We start from the raw sequence: 24094 nt of genomic DNA, 5'->3' as shown, positions 1-24094 counted from the left end.
TGCAAATTCAGAAAAAAGGCAATCTGAGAATGGTGGCAGATTCTCAAATTCAACGGCCTCTTCTTGTTCCAACGGCGGCACGGTAGCATAGCGGTTAGCGCGACGCTATTACAGCGCCAGCGATCGGGGTTCGATTCCCGTCGCTGTCTGTAAGGAGTTTGTACGTTCTCCCGTGTCTGCGTGGGTTTCCTCTGGGTGCTCTGGTTTCCTCCCACATTGCAAAGACATATGGGTAGGTTGGGCTGGAAGGGCCTGTTACCACGCTGTAAATAAAAGTTAAATATAACATCTAAAAAATTTAAGATGTTCCTTTGATTGTTGGTTGCTCACTAACTGAAGAAGTAAAGCTGTTATAATTACATAGAGAAAATCTGATATTTCTTATCCCCAGAACGTCATCTAACCCCAGACATTTAATGTGCCTCTCTCACTTTGATTAGGAGCTTCTTGAGACTCGGAAGGAAATTGGTTCTGTGATTGACATTTCAACTGCTGCCTACGATGCCAGGTGATGACACTGCATACCAGGGACTCCTCTTCTCAGCTCATCTCACCTTGTCAAAATTAACAAATTGAAAGAGTCTTCTGACATGTTTCACCACACCAGGAGGCATGCTGGAAACCTATTCACTATTTCTGCTGTTCCCTCTGTCAGAACTGAATAAGTATGCATAGTGAAGACCAGAGTTAGTGCAGCCAATAAAAATGACTTTTAAGGTTTTCCATCCCAAACAGCCCATTAACTCCTCCCTCACCTTACTCTTGCTTTTTTATGTATCCAGTGGAGTTTCTCAGTATTCTGTGGCACCAGAAGTTATTTATGCTTCAGTGTTCTAACTTAATGTCAAGGAATCTAAACTACAAAGGACAAAACTGCCCCCATTTGATCTTCTGCAGGCTCAGCCAATTAAAGCAGCGAGAGGCTGTGGCACATGGACCAGTGAGGTCATGGGTCATAGTCTGTGCTGAGTTAAATGCTCTCAGATGACCGAAATGTTATAATTGGCCTCAGCATCCTACGGCTGAATCAGGAAAAAACAAGACGGAACTTTAGTGCTGAAAGCTATCTAATGATTCCTGATTGCCATTGAATTCTTAATTGCCAGTGGAAATGAATAGTATCTGACCTGGTTGTGACAATCCCTTTGGTGTAATAGCCTAGTAACTCTCATTGTCCAGACAAAAGCACGTGGCTGACTCTCCATTTAATAGTATCAACAACCACCACAAAGCATTGGATTGAAGCAGTTTAAGAATAGGATTCTCCTACACCTTCTCAAAGAAATATATCTATAAGTACTGGTCTTGTCAGTAGCAACAGAATCCCGAGATTGATGTGGTCAAGGATACTCACGGAATCTAATTCCAGCATGGACCGGAAAGAATATTTCCCTCTTGTCAAGGTGGTGCCAAGTTATCAGTAGCTTATCCATTTGCAGGGATGAGGCACAGACAAAGATGCTTCAATTAAAGGAGAAGGCAGAGAAGGACCTGGCACTGCATGCAGCTGAGATGAAAGAACTCCAGCGAGTCATTGACCATGATAAAAAGCTGAAGGAGTTCATGGGAATTAAAGCTCAGGAGCGCTCTAGTGAAGATGAAGCTTCACATGGCACCTACAAGCAAGGTAAAAATAATTTTAAAAAAGCCTTGCTAACTAAAGCAACAAATTAGTAATGAATGATGCCTGCATGAGAGACAAACATTTTTATTACTCAAACTCAGGATGTTGGTGTCAATGGGAAAGCACACCCCTGAATGCCCTGTTGTGATTACAGTACAACTGAAGGTCTCAGAAGCACATTTCAGTTAGGAGTTAAAGGTGTTGATGAGGCACTGCATCAAATAAAGGACAAATAGGTGAAGACATCATGTTTCCATCCCTTCCATTCCATTTGTGAATGAGTTGGGTTTTTAAATAAGCCAATAGCTTTGCAGTCACGTTTGCTTACCACAGTTTTAAGAACTGAATCCAATTTCTCATATAGGCCTGCTGAGATCAGAACTCCTGTTTCTGGATTCCAAGCCCAGTAATGTATGCTAGATCCTGTGTGGTAGACAGTTACCGTGGCATATCTGGCACTGCAGCACCCTGCTCTCCTATTCCAGCCGGAATATAGCACAAAGTACATGAAGTTATTTAACCAGGAAAATTGTTCTCAGATGGCAATCTTAAGTGAACATCTTGAAGCTCAGAGACAGACTATAGTTAATTGATCATTTGAACAATGCAGCCTGTGTGAAAAGTAGGGAAATCTAGGTAACTGGAATAGCATGGCATAATTTTTACTGGCCTGTTTTTGAACTCTAACCTTGTTCCCTTATGAGAGTTTTAGTGATTCTTGTAAATATAGTACTTTGAAATAAAGGACAACAATACCACCGAACTGTAACACATAACACATGCTCTCTTATAACCATTACAGAACAGGACGATGCAGCGAGGAAGAGGAAGGACCCAAAGGAGGAGACTATGGAGATGTATGAGGCTGTCTTCCAGCAGATCCGAGCACTCACTGGGGAGGACAACTTGGATGCACTGGTTGCAATGTTTGTTGAAGGTAAGGAAATACTTTCAGCCTTCCACTTGTGATGAGAAAGGTTTCAGCTGAGTAGCAGGGTCAGAACAAAGGATCGTGGTGGGGTGGGGAGAAAGCACAAAGGATTGGGGAAAGGTGAAGAAACTCAGTGGGCCGAGCAGCATCTGTGGGAGGAAAGGAATTGTCAATGTTTCAGGTTGAAACTCTGCATCAGGAGTGATGCAGAGTTTAGACCCAATATGCTGATAATTGGGTCAAGCAACTTCTATAGAAAGAGAATTATTTGGCATTTCAGATCAAAGACCTACCATCAGAAATTGAGAGTCTGTGATTCTGGTTTTGACAGCACTGGCTTGTTCAATGATATGTAAATGGCACCATGAGGGCTCAAGGTTTCGTAAATTCATTAAATGAAAAAAATCAGATAACATACCTTTGCTTATTCTAACTTCCGGATCACAATGTTTTTTTTCCCTAATAGTGGAAGATCATAACTTTGCACTGTTTAATTACATCAATGAGCAGAACAGTGAGATTGAGAAACTACTGGAGGAAATTGCTGATGTAAGTCCACACTAAAGCATTTCTTTAAATAACAATCAAATGTTCTTCAGAAACCCAGGTTAAAGGGGAGAGATCAATAATGCTGGGCACCATTTTGCTTATAAAGAATAGAAGATGAAGTGAATTAGGATCTGGTGATGTTAGGACCTCCTAATGTTTATATAGCTGTATCATAATCTTGCTCTTATATTCCATGCTCTGGCTAATGAAGTATCCCGTATACTTTCCTGACCACCTGCACTCCTGTCTTCAGGGATCCTTGGGCAAGTACATCAAGATCCCTCTGATCTTCAGTAGTTCCTTGGGTTCTATTGTTCATTGTGTTATCCTAGCCTTATTGGTCCTCTGAAAATGAATCATCTCAATGATTTTTTAGGTTTAACTTCCATCTTCCATTTCTCTGCCCACCCTTCCCTCCTGTCAAAATTATTCTGCTGCCACTGATTCCCCTCCTCACCATCAACAACAGCACCAATTTTTGTGTCATCTGCAAACCTACTAATCATATCTTCCACATTCACATCCAGATCATTAATGTATAAAATAAAAAGCAGGGACCTAACACCAATCCCTGCAATACATCACAGGCTTCCAATCACAATAAGAACTCTCTCTGGTTCCTATCACTATTTTCAGGCCCACTTTGCCAAATTAGTTTGAACTTCGTGTAGGGCCTTGTGAAAGTCCTTGCTGAAGTTCATGCAGACAACTTTAAACACACTATCCTCAGAAACACACTTTGCCACCTCCTTGAAAAATCCAATCAAATTAGTCAGACAGAATCTTCCCTCTCCAAATGCAGATGAATCCTGTCCCTAGGTGTATTGTGGCAGCACTAACTGCTGCACCATCGTACCATCCAATCATACTAGTTTGATGAAGATTGTTTAGCTCATTTGATTTCTTGTTCCGAGAAAAACAATTTTATTGTCTCCCAAGAACAACACGAAAGTTGGTCCTAAAATGAACCTGTTCCAGCAATTGATCATCTTCTCTGCAATTACAAACTTAAACTTGCTAAATAATCCTTCAACCAACGTCACTAAAATCAGATTTGGTCACTTTCTCATTGCCTTTTGAGGAATCTTGTTGGGCACAAGCAAGCAGCCCTACAAAACAGCAGTACATGCATTTATAAAGTCTTTGAAAAGCAAAAAGCTATAGATGCCAGAAATCTGAAATAAGAACAGAAAATGTTGGAAACACTCAGCAGGTCAGGCAGCATCTGAAAGGTCATCAGTCTGAAACATTGATCCTGTTTCTCTCTCCAAAGATGCTGCCTGACCTGCTTTTCTGTTGTTATTTCTCACTTCAAAAGTATTTAATTGACTTTTAAGTACTTTGGGGTACCTTGAGTTTGTGAAAGACATTGTACAAGTTCTTCACTGATTCCTGTAATGATTGGTCTTGAATGAGTCAGTTCAAGCTGGTGTGCAGTAGTTTTTATGGTCACCTCTCTGAAATCCTGATCAGTCCTTTGCCCTCCCATAAACCTGTTAAAAATATGCCCCAGATCCAGGCACAGATTGAAGCCTTCAAATCACAGGAGATGCAACTGGAACAAGATCGTAAATGTGCTCTGAAGAAGATTGAAACTCAACAGGAGGAAATGAGCAAACAGTGCGAGTTATATGAGAGCAGGCTCACAGTAGGCAAGAAAATACTGGATCAACTCAAAACTGGTATTTGTTGTTTCCTTAATAAATATGCTTTCACTATTTATTTTAGTTATTGCAAACTTACTAATTACAATAGCAACAATTGATGAGCTCAGAGATAGTAGACTTTATGGAACTATTCTACAGGTGGACTTCCAGACCAAATGGAAGGTAGCCTGGGTGATTGTGATGGCAATGATTCAGAGAATATGCCAGTCCTGAGGCCTATTGAGTAACACTGCAAGGATCTGTCACTTTATTGCGAAGATTCTGCCAGTTATGGTGAGGGAACGAAGGCTTCAAGTTTGGCAGGGTGTGGGGGAAGAACATTTGTAATGCTGCACTATTCCTGATGGCCAACTTTGCACCTGCCTGCCTTAGGGAGTGAGTAAAGTCCTGCGATGCAATCACAGTAACACAGTATTACCACTTACTGAGGTTCTATTTGTCTCAACTTTAAGAGCTCTTCTTCTAACCACCCAACATCAATCCTCTCTTCCCCCCACCCCGCCCCGAAAAACTCACCTATTCTAGGTGAAGTTCCTTGAGAGGAATCTCTAAACCCATTTGAGCACAAACCAATCAGGCAATGATTGGTTTGGAATGTTAGAGTCCTATGGAGAGAGAGTTCTCTTGACCAGAAGGGTAATATCATTTGGCAAATTGTCTTCTCACTGAAACTGTTCAGCAGGCACCAGGATATAGCCTGGAAAGTGGTGAGAGAGGCTCTTCCTGTCCAGTTCTTCCAACACACTTGGTACTTCAGCACCACAGTGAAATGCTCTTGAAGCTCTTGGGGGTGGGAAAGGCTGCCATTGACCTAATGCTGGAATTTCTCTTTGCATGGAAGGTGTCAGCAGTGATATATTGGACATTGGTTCCCCCAATATTTCAACAGCACGGGAGCACAGTGATATAAATATGTGTTACTGCTGAAGACCACCAGCCTGAAACCTACTAGTCTTTCAGTAGGGGGAGCTATTTATGACCAAGTTGCCAATTAGCACAATCCAAGGCCCAAGAGCACAGGCTGCAGAAAACATCCAAGCAGGGTGCAACCTATGCAAAGAACTTTTGGAGAAATGCAACTAGCACCTGCACCAAACTTCCTGTAACACACTGCCTGAAAGGACAATGTCTCTGTGGGACTGAAAGAATGAATTTGCTCAATGCATGACAGTAATGTACAAATTTCATATCTCCTTATGACAACAAAGGAGGCCATTTGACTGTAACTGTATTGATTGTAACTATTTAAAATCTTGTCTTTATTTGTATGAACTGTGCCTACATTTTTTTTCAATGTAAACAGTTTCTATTAAATTAAGCGCTTTAATTTGAAAATCTTAACAGCAACTCTACAAAAAGCAAAGGCATGAACTGATTTGCCAAGCTCTCTAATGTTTGGGGGTTTCTTCACTTCATGCTGGGATATATTGTAGACTCATTAACACAGACTGCAATGAATCATCAACAATACCATCATTGTTATATGACATGACTACCAAAAGGTAGAAGGTGAATTAGATGGACCTTCATCTTTTCTCATTCAATTGGTCCTGTGTCTCTATCGCACTTGATGACTATATGGCAACTTAAGAGACAAGGTGGTAAAGTGGAACTTTTGTGGTGTCAATACCAGAACCTCCAACACAGAAGGCAACTTGAAATCAATAAACACATCCATTGTTGGGCGGACAGCCTATTTTTAATTGGCACTGAGTATTCTGTTTCGTGTATTATTCAGGTTCTGGATCAAGTTAAGATTCTGCACTAGAAGTTCTAATTGGCTCCATGGTGTTGCAACCACTGTATCGTGTGGTGTTTCAGCCAGCCTTGTTAGTGAGGCCTACATTGCAATATTTAAAAGAATGGACAATTGACCTTTGTTCCTAAACTAGGGATGACAGAATTGGTCAAAGTTCCTTCCCCTGAGTATTATCCTCTGACACATGGCATCACTCCTGATAGAAATTCCATGGGTGTGATTGTGGAACATGGGTGGATTTGAGTTGTGCTTTTCTTCTTCTCATGGTCAAAGACTTGTTTTCTATACCCACACATGGATAGTGGTCCCTTGGGCTTTGCTAGGACCAACTCAGGCAAAATGAGCATCAATGAGAAGCAAAGAAAGTAAGTTATATTAAATCCCATACAAACCTCTTTTAATTTGAAATGTATTTCACTTACAGGAATTGAATCATTGTTTAATAAAATAAACTGTGATCGATCAATTTTGGATGAAATGTTGGGATCTTCATCTGGAATCCGAGATAACAATGTGATGCAGTATCTGGGTCTTATTGAACAGCGTACCAATGAGTTGTTATCAATCAAATCCTACCTTTCATCCAAGGTATCTACGCATTACTTCCTTCACTCATGGTCTCTGCTTTTACAGTTTATTATGAGTTACAAAGTAATACTGATCCCACAGGATATCTTCTGTGTCATAATGAATGTATGGCTGGATTGTGCCATCCACTGAGTCCAAATCGTTTTTCTGAACTCCATGAGAGATTAAGGGGACATTCCTATTTGTAACGAGATTGAGTCCATTCCATTTTATGATATCAGCTGTCACTCAGTTGTGCTATCCTCACCTCCAACTCATAAGGTTGTGGGTTTGAGACCCAATTCAGAGACCTCATCTTATAATCCAGGTTGACACTCCAGTGGAGTACCAAGGGAGTGCTCTACTGTTGCAGATGCTACCTTTCAGGTGAGATGTTGTACAGCAGCTGCCACTTGATCCCTCTGAGGTGGATGTAAAAGATCTATTAACTGGAAGAAAATCAGGTGAGTCCTCAGGTGTTTTGGGAAATTTGTAAGTCTCAGTCAATATCAATAAAATCATGTATCTCACTGCTGTTTGTGAGAGCTTGCTGGGTGCAAATTTGCTGCCATGTTGCCCACATTCCAATAGTAAACACTTCAAGAGTACTTTAAACTGTCCTTGTCGCCCAGCAGGAAGCTTCACACCCCCTCTGGCAAGGCAGAGTTGAACTTTAGGACCACCATGGTTCTGTGTATCAGTAGATGTGGTGCAGCACCATTAGGCTGGCTGGGAGCTCTAGTTTTGCCTCCAATGTCTGATGATTCAGCCAGTGTAGGCTAAGTTGCAGCTGTAATAGTGGAATTGATGCTGTTAAGGGAATTTCTGCCCCAAATCACTGTACAATTTTTTTGGAAGATGGACGTGCGTGGACCACAACTGAGAGTCAAGTTCAGCAATGATATCTTTCAAGGTCAATAGCCTACCAGTGCTCACTGTCTGGGTTCTCACATTAAGGATGGGCACTGGGGTGTTGTTTGCATCCCTATTCTCCAGTAATAGCTGGTGACTTCCATGAATATAAAAGAGGAGTTTTGGAAATATTTGACACAGGTGACACCATGTAACTGGTACTTAAATTATGAGGTAATATCGTGTATTATAATTGCAAATGAATGTCATGGTAGTTTTCTTTACACAATGAGGCAAACTGAAAATCTCTAGATCCTGCCATATGGAACGGCTCTTTTAGTGCTGTATAGTTTTCATCAGGATTGGCTCATGTAAAGGTTTATAGATCAATTAAATTCAACTCAGATTTTGCAGATCTTGTCTTAGCTTGGCGAGTCTGAGAGTTTGAGCAAAATGATTTACTGTTCTATACTTTATTTACTCTAGGATTATGACAAGCCATATGACCTGCAGAAAACTGCTATGCTGCTGATGGGCCAGAGTTTGGACAACCCCATCCAGCCAGTCTACATTGAACCTCCTACAACAGGGTTTGTACCGCCCAGACGCTTGAGGAGGAGCAAAGATCAACTCAACCTCTAGCTCAAAGTATCATATGGAGATTGCAAACTATTCTGATTTGATTCTTAGTTTGCATCTAACTCTATAAAGCACTTCTCAAATATTCCAGTAACAGGAGGCTGTGTAGGCACTATGTGGTCTTAAACTGCCCCTCCTTTGGAGGATGTGTCATGAGGAGTCTGCAAAAAGTAACCAGGAATGAAACTGGTGCTTGGGGGTGGTGCAAAATGGGAGACAGTAAATCAGCAGGCTATCAGACGATATGTAAATGCAGTGTGGGTATGTGTGTGTGTTCAGGGTGTGAGAATGTAAATACCATGCCTAGGTATGTTAAATTTGGGAGAATGGCCATGGAACCTACTCTCCAACAAGTTAATGCTTTCAGAAAATGTGTGGTCCAAAAAACTTGCAATTGGTTTTCTTCCCTGATAGCGTTTGGAATTTTCATTGAATGATGGTGATATCTGGATCAAAATGTGAAAGAAACTAATTATGATAATAACTCCTTATTCCTAGAAATGATTATGACAGTGACGTGGACTCTCCAGTCACTGATGAGGAGAGGCCCTTGACTCAGAATGAGCTACGGCAAAGAATAATGAAAGGAGTAAGTGCCAATTCTGTGTGACCAATTAATGAGTTTACACCTTTCTTCCCCTGCTGTGAATGATTAGTGCTGAGTATCACTGAATTTAATTGCTGTCTCCCTTCTATGTTAATGTCCAGTCTAGACCCAATTTCTAATTCCTATAGGTATTGACTCCTTGCTGGGTCCAACTACACAGGGAATTTTTTATATTATTCCAAGATAAACTTTATTCATCGTAACAGGGTCCTCATGTATCTTGTCCAAATGACCCTTTATTTCTATCAGCACAAATTCACTATAAGAAGTTGCCTGATCACCACTTTAAGATCTACGTGGCTATAAACTGGATTTCACCTTTTTGGTTCATGGTACATGTCGTATCCTTCTTAGATTGTTCCTCGGGATTGAGGATGACTTGTTTCTCCTCATCTCATTGGTCTGATCTGGCTGAAGAAGTCAATGTGGGAACCACGGAGACTTCCACAGATGGAGCAGAGTATGTCCAATGGGGTAGGTGGGTGGCTAGTTCATAACATGATGTGTTCCTTCCACCATTTATGCATGGATTCTGTGTGCTCCTAACGCATGGACTTAAGTTTCTCAATCTTAACCAGAGTGCTCCTTCTCCACTTTCAGCAGTCATGGGTAAGAGATTCCCAGGAGTCCGTTGGGATATTGCATTTCTTCAAGGAGGCTTTGAGTATTGTGAATCATTTCTTCTGCTCACTTGATAATCTCTACCTGCGATTACCAAGTGGACAGAGTTTTTAATAAAATGTCTGTTTTAGGAATCTGGTGTTGGCCATGGATAGGATACTGACTAAAAACATGCTGTATATGGTACATACACCCAACTGAATCCCCTGCAAAAATAGTGGAATTAACTAAATATACATCAACAGTGCCATGGTGCTTTACATCCTGAATCATGCACTAAAACAGCATCTGAGCAGTTCCCAAAAGAAACTGCACGAAAAGCTCCCTACTGCAATGTTTTCTCCCCCTGGCAACCAAGGAGGAGCAGCATTAGAAGGTGCCATAGAGGCAGGAGAAAAGATGGGAGGTGAAAAGCAATATCCTCTAGAGTAGATCAGCTGCCCGGATCAAGTCCTACGTCATGAGTAGCCCCACAACATGAGGCGTGGGATGATCAAAAGAGGCAGAGATTGAACCATGCAGATCTAAAGTACATGCCGTCAAAAGGCTGCAATCAGTGATGAAACCAATAATGATGAGCTTTCATGTATACTGTGCACTGAAAACTGAGATGGTAGATACTGTGTGCAAAACATCAATCTCAGAATGAGACCCTTTAAATGATGTTGCATTGAGGAGTTCAGCGCACTGTGCTCCTGTTTTTTTTTTTGTGTGTTTCTAGACTGCATCCAAAAGCTTCAATTTATTTCAGTTAGGAAGGAAAAGTGCAGTGCATGAGTTGTGACATCATTGGTTACATGATGGACACTGGACAAACATCAGAAACATTCAGGTGAATTGCACATGGAAGTGTCCAAGCTGGTTTCAAGATGGGTCTGATTTCACCCAGATATGATTGCAAGCACAATCTAATCCAAGTCATTTCTATGATTTAAGCACGGAAAATGAGCACTAATGGGTGAAACTCTAGACTTTTCACTATTCACCGAACTTAACTCAGATAAATCATTGCACCTTACCCCTCTCTACAGCAAGCTCAATATCCTCAAATGATTTCCCTTATCAGTTTCAAGTGCAGTTTGATAATACTCTTGTGAGAAGCACCCTGGACATTCCACTTCATTAAAGGCACTTTATAAACACTAGATATTGGTGGAGGTTCAAGTCTCAGTCCAGAGATTTGAGCTTGTGGTCCAGATTGATCCTCCAGTGCAGCTCTGAGCGCAGAACCAACAGCCTTCTCAGTGGATGGAAAAAATCCTATAAAGAACTCAATGTTCAGGTCCATATTTATTCCTCATTCCAGGTAATTAAATAGTTACCTAAATAGTATCACTGTTGTAATGCATTTACTTTGACCAGAAAAGAAGAAAATGCCTCATCTCTGCCTTTTTAAACAATTTTTAAACAATAACCTCCAGTTCTGAATTCTCCTACAAGAGGAAACATTCTTTCCACATCCATTCTGTCAAGTCTCCTCAGGATCTTGTATGTTCCAATCAAGTCACCTCTTATTCTTCTAAATTCCAGTGGATACAAGCCCAGCCTGTTCAGTCTCTGCTTTCACCTTAAATCTATGCCCTCTAGTTTTAGATTCCCCTGTGACAATCCATCTTATCTATGCCCCTCATGATTTTATAAACCTATTTAAAAAATTTATAAGGTCATCCCTCAGCCTCCTTTGCTCCAGGGAAAGTAGTCCCAGCCTGTCCAGTCTCTCCTTGTATCTCAGGCCCTCTAGTCCTGGCAGCATCCTTGTGAGTCTTTTCTGCACCCTCTCTATCTTAATCACATCCTTCCTACAGTATTGTGACCAGAAATGGACACAATATTCCAGGTGCCGTCTCGCCAATGTCTTATACAGTTGTAACATGACGTCCCAACTTTCATACTCAATGGCCCCATCTGTGCCATATGCCTTCTTCACCACCTTATTTATTTGTGTTGCCACTTTCAAGAAACAACGTACTTATATTCCTTGGCCCCTCTGTTTTACAACACTCTACAGGGTCCTGTCATTCACTGTGTTTTGTCTTGCTCTGGTTTAACTTACCAAAGTGCATCACTTTGCACTTATCCGAATTACATCCCATCTGCCATTCATATGCCCACTTTCCCAGTAGATTTAGATCCCGTTGTAATCTTAGAGAACCTTCTTCACTGTCCACTATACTACCAATTTTGGTGTCATTCACAAACGTACTAATTATGCCACCTACATTCTCATCCAACTCATTAATATAGATGACATACAGCATGGAAATAGGCTGGGATTGCTTTCCCTGGAGTGAAGGAGGCTGAGGGGTGACCTTATAAACATTTATAAGATCATGAGGGGCATAGATAAGATGGATCGTCACAGTCTTCTTCCTATGGTAGGGGATTCTAAAACAAGAGGGCATAGGTGCAAGTTGAGAGGGGAAAGAGTTAAAGCGGATCTGAGGGGCGGGTTTTTTCCACACAGATGGTAGTAGGTATATGGAATGAGCTGCCAGAGGCAGGTACAATTACAACGGTTAACAGGCATTTTGAGAAGTTCATGGATAGGAAAGGTTTAGAAGGGTATGGGCCAAATGCAGGCAAATTGGATTAGCTCAGGAAGGCACCTGGGTCAGCATGGACCAACTGTGCCAAAGGGCCTGTTTCCGTGTTGTATAACTATCCAACTCTATGACTCTAATCTTTCCTCTTGAAACAATCCACCCATTTCAGGTATCAGTCTAATAAGCCTGTGAACTGCTTCCAATGCACTTACATCCTTCCAATAAGAAGATCAATACTGTACAAAGTTGTTCAGATGTGGTCTCCCCATTGACTATATAAGTCCCTAGTTTTTTTATTCAATTCCTCTTGCAATAAGTAATAACTTGTTGTTAACATTCCTAATTACAATTGCAAGAAATTGCATAGAGCTGTGGACACAGCCCAGTGCATCACAGTCACCAGCTTCCCCTCCTTGTACTCTGCCTTTACCTCTCGATGTCTTGGTGAAGCAGCCAGCATAATCAAAGACCCCACCCACCCGGGTCATACTCTCTTCTCTCCTCTTCCATCAGGTAGAAGATACAGGAGCCTGAGGGCACGTACCACCAAACTTAAGGACAGCTTCTACCCCACTGTGATAAGACTATTGAAAGGTTCCCTTATACGATGAGATGGACTATGACCTCACGCTCTATCTTGTTGTGGCCTTGCACCTTATTGCACTGCACTTTCTCTGTAGCTGTGACACTTTACTCTGTACTGTTGTTGTTTTTACCTGCTACATCAATGCACTCTGCACTAACCCAATGTAACTGCACTGTGTAATGAATTGATCTGTACAGTTGGTATGCAAGACAAGTTTTTCACTGTACCTCGGTACAAGTGACAATAATAAAACAATACCAATACTTGCTGTACCTGCATATCAGCCTTTTGAGATTCGTGCATCAGAGATCCCTTTGCATCCCACAGCTTTGCATTTAGATAACACGCCTTTTTAATTTTTTTCCATAATCCCATGTATCTGTGTTTAATGGTCACCCCAATCTCTATTGTTATGCCATAAGTTCAGTAATTTCCTTTCTCACTATTTTTAGGTGATGAAGAAAGAAGCAAAGGCATTGAAGAAAAGCATTCAATTTGACCGCTCTCTTCAAAAATCCTGAAACCTTCAAAGGACCAGTCATCAATTATGAAATGCTCAAGATGATTGTACTTGCATGGTTTACTACATTGTTTACACAAGTTCCCTTACCTAAACCATTTATTTTTCTCTCCAGTTTTCTTCCTTCTGTAATGCATCGGTACTATTGCTAAATGTGATTTTTTTACTTACACTGCATTTCTTTTAATTAGAATTGTTGTAATTCCAATATCAGTAATTGGTTGAATCATTGCCCCTCACAGTATTCATCATGAAGAAACATATCAATTCACTTGGAGTCACGATGGTCTTGAATTTCCTTATGCATGCAGATTGTAAAAGCTCACAATCAGAAACTCAAGGTGCCAATTAACTTTAATTCTCACAATAACAAACCAACACCAGAGATCATTAATGTAACCGTGTCAATTCAATATTTATACTTTCATTCCATAAGAACAGCTTTGAGAGGTGTATTGTTCATTCAATTCAATAGTTTGCCTCAGTCCAGTAATAGTTGTTCCTGATCATAATGGCAAAAGCTATCTGGAATTTTGTGGCTTCAGGCATAAGATACCAATTCCTAGAGAAAGCAGTAAGGTGTCTATGTGAGCAAATCAGTCTGCTATTAAGTGGTTTTAAAATTACATGCCACTATTTTTGACAAATTATGCCTCTGTAAAAGATGATAGGGATATTTTTCTACATTATGGGAATTATATAAATTTTGTTTTCAGGCTAGTCTGAAGTTAAAAGCATTTGGTTTATGACTCTGTAACACCAACTTACATTTGTAAATCACTTATAATATGGTATAAACACCTCTACAGAAAAATCACCCTGCATGATTCATCATTAAACAATCTTCAAACAAATAGATGGTTTTGCATAATATGTTTCCGCTTCAGAAAGTGTTTGTCCAGTTTGGTATCTACAAAGATGAAATAGACATGGAAACATTTGATATAACCCTGTAGATGATTTACGGCTCAAGAAATCAGTATTCAGTACTACTGTGTAATAACTTACCAAGCTTCTTCAATATTATCTCCCAAAACATGTGGCTTCTTGACTAGAAGGGAAATATTGCCTTTTCCAAACTTCCCTCAGTCTCACACTTCTTATTGGACATATTTCTTCATCATTTCTAGGTCAAAATTCTACAGCTTCCAACCTAATAGCACAGTGGGAATGCCATCACCCACAGCCCGCAGTGGTTGAAGGGCAATTAGGAATGGGTAATGAAGTTGCATTGGCAGTGATGTCCCCATCTCTGGAAAGAAAATACTAAGAAAAAATCCACAAATCACAGCTCCCTTCTTTAACTACGAACCAGTGTTCAAGCGCAAACCTACATATAGAAATACATTTATGTTGAGGAGATTTGGGGTGGGGAGCATGGCCAATAGCACCATGATGCTCCAGCAAGATTGTTGTCATAAATAGAAACCTGAGCTGACTTCCATTACACAGAGTGTCTCAATTCTTACCTGAGCTAAGACCAGGAATTCACTGCAGCCCAGAACTAGATATTTTAAAAATTTATTCACACTTCAAGATCTGTGCTTTGCTGGCAAAGTTAGCATTTATTGATATCCGTAATTTGCCTTGAGACCGTTGTCTTCTGGTGAAGGTATTCCCACAGTGCTTAAGGAGAGGCTGTTCCAAGACCTAGATCCAGTAACGCTAATATATTTCCCAGTCAGTATGGTGTGCAATTTGTAGGGAATACTCAGGTGGTGATATTCCTATGAGCCTGGAGTTGTTCTCCTTCTTGGTGATAATGTCATAGATGGTACTCACTGCACCCACTATGGGCCAATGGTAAAGGAAATACATATTTGGCATGGTAATTAGGGTACCAAATCAAGCAAGCTGCTGTCCTGGATGCTGTCAAACTTCCTGAACATTGCTGGAATTGCACTCATCTGGGCAAGTGGAAAATATTCCATCACACTCTGTACCTTGTAAATGATGGAAAGGCTTTGGGTGTCAGGAGGCTAGCCATTTGGTATAGGATATCTAGCCTCTGACCTGCACTTGTCACCACAGAATTTATGTGACTGGTCCAATGGAGTTTCTGGCCTTTGGTGTCCCCCAGGATGTTAGTGTTGGGGTTTTGTCAATGGTATTGCCATTGACTGCCAAGGGTAGATAATTAGGCTTTCAATTGTTGGACATGATCATTGTCTGGCGCATGTATGGCACAAATGTAACTTGCCTTTTGTCAGTTGATGGCTGAATGCTGTCAAAGTCTTTCTATGTCCAGGCATGGATTGTTTCAATTCCTGAGGAACGGCAAATGGAATTGAACAATGATCAGCAAACATCCCCACTTCCTACCTTCTGAGGGAAGTCTAGGACAATGCCCTGAGGAACTCCTGCAGTATGTCCCAGGGGCTGTGATGATTGACCTCGACATCACAACCATCTTTTGTGCGAGGTATGATTCCAACCATCGGAAATTTTCCCCTAGATGCCCAGTGACTTCAGTTTTTACCAGGCCTCCCAATGCCATAGTCAAATGCTGCTTTGATGTCAAGGGCAGTCACTTTGTCTCACCTCTGGAGCTCAGCTATAAGCTGGTGGTCCTGGTGAAACACAGACTGGGCATCAGCAGGTTATTGGTGAGGAAGTGCAGCTTGAGAAAGCTGTCCCTGACACCTTCCATCATTTTGCTGATGATGTAGATTGACCGTCTACGCTCCAGGCAATGTTTTCCCACTAAGATTCCAGGGAATCTCTTTCTAGTTGACTTTTCCCACCAATCCCATTTAGTCACAGCAGTCCTGGGTGAATTGGGAAATAAATGGTCACTTCTAGTTCTAGCAGATTTCCTTTAAATTTCCAATTTAAAGTAACAGTGGACGGTTCTAATCCTTCATATTTCACATTAAGTAATAATAATGAGCGCATTAATTATTCATTATAATTAATTATTAATTAATATGACTGCACCACTAAGTAGAAGCACAAGAAAATGTAAAATTATTTGCAATGAACTTCGACTGGTAACAATTTTTCCTGTTCTTTTCTAGAATTGTTGTTTAGTAACCTGCTTCAGGACAGAAACCAGTTAACAGAACTTATTGTACTGCTTAAACCAATATAAAGTCAATCGACAGAGACCCACCCTCTCTCTTGCTGTAGATTTCAAATGAGTGTAATTTTAACTCAGGTCATTCAGTGGTAAATAGAATTGATCTAGTTTCTTGACTTATTTACTACCTTTCCCATCTGACTAATTTACTCCCTGCCTCATTTACAGTCACCTCCACCTATTGCATTGTCTTATATTGACCTATCTTTTTATGTTGATTTCTGAAGGTAAATCAGTTAACAGAATTCAGGCCCTGATCAATGATGCTACCTACTAGAACTAACACCTTGGACTATTGTAGACCAATATCCATAAACTCTCTCTTATATAAGCTTCAATATACATGAGCATTTCAATAACAGATCCAATTCCATTGCCTAATTAATAGTAGGTTTTAAATTTGAAGTTGAAGAATAGAGTTCATACTGAACCTGGTTTATTACCCACTGCAATTGAATGGCAAGCTACACCTGCAAACTTCTGCACTGGAAGTTCTAATCCCTGAAAACTCCTCACAAATTTCTTCCACTTGTTCAGTGACTGCAGCTGTTGATTATTCTGCCTGATTACAGTAGACAATGCGACTTTCTCTTCGAGCACACTCTGCATCAAACACCAACAGGTGGCTGGCCAGGGTTACTTCAGGACCTGTCCTGATCAGTGATGGATTATTCTCCTGTGGAACAAAGCAAAAATGAGAAGTCACACAGTGGAAGGTTCCAGGGAAACCGGCCGCAAGACACTGTGCAAGAAGCTCTTCTACCATTGATTCATGAATATGCAGACACATGGAGTTTCCTGCTTTATCAACTCAGACTGAGAATGTGTAAAGGCTGCTGCTGTATAAAAGGGGAGTGATGACTTTACATGACTTGGTGGCAGCCTGTGGTGAGGTGAAGGTGTACAGGCCCAGAAGCATGCAACTTGAACTCTACAGTTCCACTGAGTTAGTTAATCTCTGTTGAGGCACTGAACCAAGTGCTTTGCACTAAGGAAGGGGAAAATCAGCAGACAGTCCACTGAGTGACCTCAGTCGGTACATGATCAAGCTTTGTAGTAATGCACTCCATGGTGCCCTGTCAAAGCTAACAAAATCATGTTAAGTTGATTACATAACTTGCGCTGCTATCATTTCAGGCCCAACTTGTAAACAAGAGCTTTCAAAGCCGTAAGGAATTTTTCCAAACTTAGTATGTTGTGTGTCAAAAAGTAAATATTGAAATATAATAACACGTCATGTCAAAAATATGAAAGAATAAAGGATTTTGACCAACTTATTAACTGAAACCTATAAAAGCAAGTTTCATTATTTTCACTGATCATTATTAACATATTTAACAATAACATTACAGCGTGATGCAACAACATTATCACTATGATTAACATTACAACTTCAAATTGAGGGCTCTTAAAAATAATTATAATTAACCAGAACTTAATTCTGTTTTCTACAGCACTGATCAGCAGTAATGGAATGCCAACATTTCCAAAAAGTGCAAAAGGAAAAGTTTAGCTATTGGCTGTGAGGGAGGGAATGAGAGGCAAAGGGTGTGGGAGGGGTAAAGTGAAGTGGTGGGGAAGAGAGTGGAGGGTGGGTCCATAGAGTGAGAATGGCGATGGACGGAGAAGAGTGGGAATGAAGGGGGTGTAGAGTGGGAGTTTGGGGGTTGTGGAAGTGGGGGCAGTCAGTATGGGAGTTTTAGGGTCAGAGTGGGCATGGGAGAGGTCAGGGAGGGAGTGTGGGGAGAAGGGAGAGAGTGTGGGGAGACAGAGTGGGTGGGAAGAGAGAATGGGTGAGAGGTGGAGAGAGAAAGTAAGTGAGGATGGATAGGGCGAGAATAAAAGAAGGGAGGGGTACGGAGTGAAAGGTAGTAGAGCTTACAGAAAGACTTGGGGAGAGAAGGGAATGGGAGAGGATTTGGTTTTAGCAGGGGTGTTAGGGTTAGAGAAAGTGTGGGAGGATGAAAGGAAATGGAAGAGAGAGAGTAGGGGGAGAGAAAGGGAGTGGCAAAAGAGAAAGGAAATAGTCAATATTCAAGCTGAGGCTTAACCAGTGCTTATCACAGTTCAAGGATGATTTTTCTGCTCTTATATTCTATTCTGAGCCAAAGAGATATCCGCTATGCCACCTTATTCTCCTTATCTACCCAGCTTCCCCTCTTTTTCACTCCGCTGCCCCCACTTATCCCCTCCTCCCCTTTCTCTTTGGCAGTACAACTCTGTCCACCTGTTCCCCTGAACCTCATGCACTGTCATTTATTTGGTATTTCTTTGTCTTGTTTTTCCTCCCCAAATATCCTACATTATACTGTTTCTGATTGTAAGCTACAGTTTTCTTCTTCTGCTTCACTATTAATCACATACCCAATATTTGCAGCATCTTCAAAATCCTAAATCATATTCCCTACATTTCAGTCTAACTTACTGACAAATACAACAAAAAGCAAGGAACCTCACACCAAGCCTTGTGGAATCACAGTACAAAAGCCTTTCCTTCAGTAAAATACCCATCAACCATGAGCCTTTACTTCCTGTCATAGGCAATTGTTGGAAGCAACTTGTCCTGACTGCACCCCATGGACTTTTATCTTTCTGATCAGTTTACTGGGTGGGATCATGCCAAAATCTAACCTACATCACATACGCTCCCCTCACAAATCTTTTATTACTTACTTTAAAAAATCAAATTAATAAAACATGGATTTTGCTTAATACATCCCTATCTTATTCCTCCACAGCTATCAATGGCAAGGCCAGCTATTATTGCTCATCTCTAATTGTCCTTAAATGGAGTTACTTCATAGGCCAGTACAGAGGGCAGGTAAAAGTTAACCCTATAGTTGTGAGTCACTTACAGACTAGGCTCGCGTAGAAACAACACATTCCCTTCCTTTAGGGACAATAATGAACCAGATACTTCTGTTTTGCAGCAATCCCACAGTTTTATGGTCACCATTACTGATTCTAACCAATCTACATTAAAGGTTGTTGATTGATCTGAGTCTTGTCGTAGAGTTTTCTCTAATAATTTTCCTATCGCCTATGTTTAGCTGACTGGCCTATGACTCATGGCATTGTTGCTTCCACTTAAAGAAGATTTGATAACTACTAATGTGCTGGCACACGATCCATTCATTGTCCTGGGCAGTATTAATGGGATACAAATAAATTGTCTGCCTTCACTGGGCAGGGCACATGGAAAGTGTCAAGATTAGGGGAAGTGTACAAGCCAGCTGTTCAGTCCAGATATAAAAAATTCTGGACTTCCAAAGTCAAACTGAAAGTTAAATGGGACTGAAATCATATTTTCCCATGATGCATGGGGGAATCGACACCTGTACTGATGTCTAGAAACCATCAGGTGGCAGTGCAGCATCACAGCAGAGCAAGAGGTACTTTTAGTTTCCTTCCTTAAAATCTATTTTTTTTGTAAAATGATACTATACATGCCAGCATTTGATCACTCAGCAATTTCAATGAAGCAAGATTACACAGAAACTGAAAGGCACCTAGTTAGGGATATTAAACAGAGGGATGGTAATGATTGGTACATCAGTCATCAGAGGGGTCTGCAAGGTTCTCAAGCTGGGAACTGAGGTGGGAGTTGTGATGGGTGAATGGTAAGGGGCTGGAGAGAGAGCATTACCTAAAGAGGAGATTAAATTACATGAAAAGGTTCCCAGTGTCTGATTCCACAGGCTGGGAAGTAACACTGCAGCAGCCTCACAAGTTGCAAAAACCTGTTTTAGCATGAATGGTCTTCATGCATATGTTGATGAAAATTCCAGACACCATCGACATCACTGCACATGTCTGGGCTCCTCCATAGGTTAGTACTGTACGTCAAATGCAGGCTTGGAGGACCCAGAAGGAAAACTGCAAAATTCATGCAACCCTGATTTTTCTTTAAATTTGATTTTTCACTGAAATTGAAATTAAATAGTGTAGAATACAAAAATATGGTACTATACAATTCATATTCTGGGTGTATGTTGCAATATTTGGACTCCTAACCAGTTTAAATGGAACGAGCAGTACGCTGTGTAGCAGCTACTGAGCACTCATCAGTTTAAGTGAACCAAAAAGTACAATATGTTGCAGTTGACTAAATGGAACAAATCGGACTCAGTGTAGCAGCTACTGGGCATTCAGCTGAGTACACTCTGTTTGAAATCATAGAAAATTTAGGAAGGATGAGGAAGACGTCCTTTTGTTCCAGTGTGTCCTGTGTCAGTCAAAAAAAGAGCAACCCAACTTAATGCCAACTTCCACTTCCAAGTCTATATTCCTGAATGTCACAGCTCTTCAAGTAGGCATGTCACACCAAAAGGTGCTGGAGGAACTCAGCAGGTCAAGTAGCATCTATGGAGAGAAATAAACAGTCGATGTTTCAGGTGAAGACTCCTCATCAGGATAGTCCTCATAAAGGGTGTCAACCTGAAATGTTGACTGTTTATTTCTCTCCATAGATGCTGCCTGACCTGCTGAGTTCCTCTAGCACTTTTTGGTGTGTGTTGTTCCAGACTCCAGCATCTGCAGAATCTCTTATGTCAAGTAGGCATGTGTACTTTTTAAAAGTGGTGAGGACTTCTGCCTTTATCATCTTTTCAGAATTCCAGATCCCTATGACCCAAGGGATAAAACAGAATTTCCTCAGATCTCTTCTAATCTTTATACCAATTACTTTAAATTTATGCCCCTGGTTATTTAACCTCTCTGTTAAGTGAAATAGGTCCTTTTTATTTACTCTGTCTTGGCCCCTCGTCATTTTTTACACCAAGATCATCCTCCAGTTCACGAAAAACAATCCCAGCTGATCCAATCTTTCCTCATTGCTACAACTTTCCAGTCCTGGCAACAGCCTTGAAAATCTCCTCCCTCCCTGTATGTGGTGACCAGAGCAGTACACAGCCCAGTCCTCAAGCTATGACGGAACATACTGCATCAAGTTCTAGCATAATCTTCATGCCCCTATTCTATATGCCTTGGCTAATAATAGAAAATAACACATATACCTTCCTAACCACCTAATTAACCTTCCTGCTACCTTTAGCGATCTGTTGAACAAAGCTTCCTTTATTATTCCACACCACTCAACATCCTGCCTTTTATTTAAATTCTCATGCCTTATTTCACTTACTGAAACACATTACCCAACACTTCATTTGCCATTTTTCTGGCTGGCTAACCAGGTCATTGATACCTTCTTGCAATCCAAAACTTTCTTCCTCTCTGTCAACCACATGGCCAATTTTTATATCATCTGCAAACAATTTTATTATGCCCCTGGCATTTAAGTCTAAATCATTGATATATTTTACAAAAAGTAAGGACCAAATACTGAGTCCTGTGGCAGCCTTCCAGTCACAAGAACACCCATCAACTGATGCCTGTTAGTTGCTGCCATTGAACCAGTCTTGGATCCAATTTGCCACTTTCTGTTGGATCTACTTCCTCAGGAGGCTAAAGAAATCCAGTTTGTCCCCTTTGACTCTCACCAACTTTTATTGATGCACCATAGAAAGCATCCTATCTGGATGCATCTCAGCTTGGTACAGCAACTGCTCTGCCCAGGACTGCAAGAAACTGCAGAGAGTTGTGGATACAGCCCAGCGCATCACAGACACCAGCCTCCTCTCCTTGGACTCTGCCTTTACCTCTCGATGTCTTGGTGAAGCAGCCAGCATAATCGAAGACCCCACCCACCCGGGTCATTGTCTCTTCTCTCCTCTTCCATCGGGTAGAAGATACAAGAGCCTGAGGGCACGTACCACCAGACTTAAGGACAGCTTCTACCCCACTGTGATAAGGCTATTGAATGGTTCCCTTATACAATGAAATGGACTATGACCTCACGCTCTACCTTGTTGTGACCTTGCACCTTATTGCACTGCACTTTCTCTGTAGCTGTGACACTTTACTCTGTACTGTTATTGTTCTTACCCATACTACATAAATTGCCTCTGTACTAACCCGATGTAATTGCACTGTGTAATGAATTGACCTGTACGATTGGTACGCAAGACAAGTTTTTCACTGCACCTTGGTACAAGTGACAATAATAAACCAATACTAATCCCATAGACATTTTTTTTTACAAGCTGTAGTGTGAAACTCTGTCACACACAAGCTTGTAAATTTCTGTCAAAAGTCTTGCTAAAATGCTTGCAAAATACATCAGAGACACTGCCCTCATGGACACTCCTTGTTAACTCCACGAAAAATTGAAAAGGAAAGGAAGGGCAACATAATCCTAAAGCACTGCTATAATGAGCTACTTTAGAATCACAGTTGTTACACAAGCAAAGGCAGGTTAAGTTTTCTGCAGAACAAGATCTTGAACAATTTGAATGCCTTGTTTTTGCTGGTGTAAGTTAAAGAATGTCGACCAGGAAAACTCCATGCTGTTCTTCACATCCACCAGAATAAGGCTCAGTTTAAATATCAGCTAAAGGACAGCATCTCCACCAATGTCGCACTGCCTCTGTACCATGTTGGATTGTCAACCTCAATTGCCACTTAAGATTTTTATTCAACAAACAACTTCAGTTCAATGAGTGAAGCTGACACTCAATACTTACTATCACGATAAAAAATACAAACCTTCAGGGTGATGTAGAATTCAAAAAAGGAAAAAAGAGCAAAGGATCTTTAATAATTATACAGTCACTTACAGCTACAGCCTGTATAAAGCTGTCCATCAGGTAGTAGTCAGCTCCACCATGCCCCCTCAACTGGGTTTGTTGCAGTATAGAATAATCCAAGGCGTATTCTTTCTTTGTTTGTGTAAGGAAATCAAAAACTTTCACTGGATCCTGGCCCTCACTTGAGAGCTCACCCTACAAAACAACAAAGTGGAAAATGTGAAGTAACATGGTGACAAAGAATAAAGTGAATAATAGTTTATACTCAGAAAGCTCAGTAAAATGACAAGGGCGGGTACAGAAAATAATCAAAGAGATTAATGGATTGCTGATTTAAATACAAGGGGTAGGAGTTATGCTGTAGCCATATAAAGCACTGGTCTTTGACACAATGAAGGAAGGATATTTTGGCTATAAAGGTTTGGAGTGCAGATTTATCAGAGTGATACTTGGACTCTAGGTTAAATTACAAGGGTTGTATTCTCTGAATTTAGAATACTAAAGGGTCAATTGATTTTAGTTTTTAAGATAGGAAAAATAATAGAATCCACAGGAAGGAACAACTTCTGTTGGTTGGGGTCTTGGATTTATGGACAGGGTCAAAAGCTCAAGCCAAATCTTTCAGTGGTGAACTGAGAACACACTTCTATACACAAAGAATGATCGAACCTTCTTGCATAAAAAAATTGATGCTAAGGTCAATTTTATTTTTGAAACTGTGATTGGTAGATATTTGTTAACCAAAGAAAAAGTATAGAGCAAAAGCAGATACTGATCCCAGCTTGAGGGACTGTTATGGCATACTCCTGTTCCAATGTAGGGTGCAGATTATTCAACAAACACAGTAATTGACCCATAATGGACTGTGAAGGCTAAATTTCTACCTCCTGCCTCTGAAGCACTGGT

General features: G+C 40.8%; 2 protein-coding genes across 5 annotated transcripts in view; one reads left to right on the top strand and one right to left on the bottom strand.

Moving 5' to 3' along the window:
- odad1 (outer dynein arm docking complex subunit 1) overlaps positions 1–13530 on the top strand; it is a 28219-nt gene extending 14689 nt beyond the window's left edge. Inside the window, exons 7-15 of the mRNA XM_052039136.1 lie at positions 441–508; positions 1440–1627; positions 2427–2561; positions 3022–3104; positions 4618–4786; positions 6955–7118; positions 8436–8539; positions 9087–9177; positions 13398–13530. Coding sequence (XP_051895096.1) covers positions 441–508; positions 1440–1627; positions 2427–2561; positions 3022–3104; positions 4618–4786; positions 6955–7118; positions 8436–8539; positions 9087–9177; positions 13398–13466 — 1071 coding nt within the window. The 3' untranslated portion in view covers positions 13467–13530. The remainder of the gene's footprint in view (positions 1–440; positions 509–1439; positions 1628–2426; positions 2562–3021; positions 3105–4617; positions 4787–6954; positions 7119–8435; positions 8540–9086; positions 9178–13397) is intronic.
- Positions 13531–17083: 3553 nt separating this feature from the next.
- zgc:154075 (uncharacterized protein LOC556929 homolog) overlaps positions 17084–24094 on the bottom strand; it is a 195900-nt gene continuing 188889 nt past the window's right edge. For all 4 annotated transcript variants that reach the window (XM_052039139.1, XM_052039138.1, XM_052039137.1 and 1 more), the window contains 2 exons: positions 23219–23383; positions 17084–17220 (listed from right to left, as the gene is read on the bottom strand). In XM_052039139.1, the coding sequence (XP_051895099.1) occupies positions 17098–17220; positions 23219–23383 (288 nt within the window). In that variant the 3' untranslated portion in view covers positions 17084–17097. The remainder of the gene's footprint in view (positions 17221–23218; positions 23384–24094) is intronic.

The sequence above is a fragment of the Pristis pectinata genome, chromosome 26 (assembly GCF_009764475.1).
Source record: "Pristis pectinata isolate sPriPec2 chromosome 26, sPriPec2.1.pri, whole genome shotgun sequence".
Classification (NCBI taxonomy): Eukaryota; Metazoa; Chordata; class Chondrichthyes; order Rhinopristiformes; family Pristidae; genus Pristis; species Pristis pectinata.
Note: the sequence above shows the minus strand (reverse complement) of the source record. Positions and strands in the feature narration are given on the sequence as shown.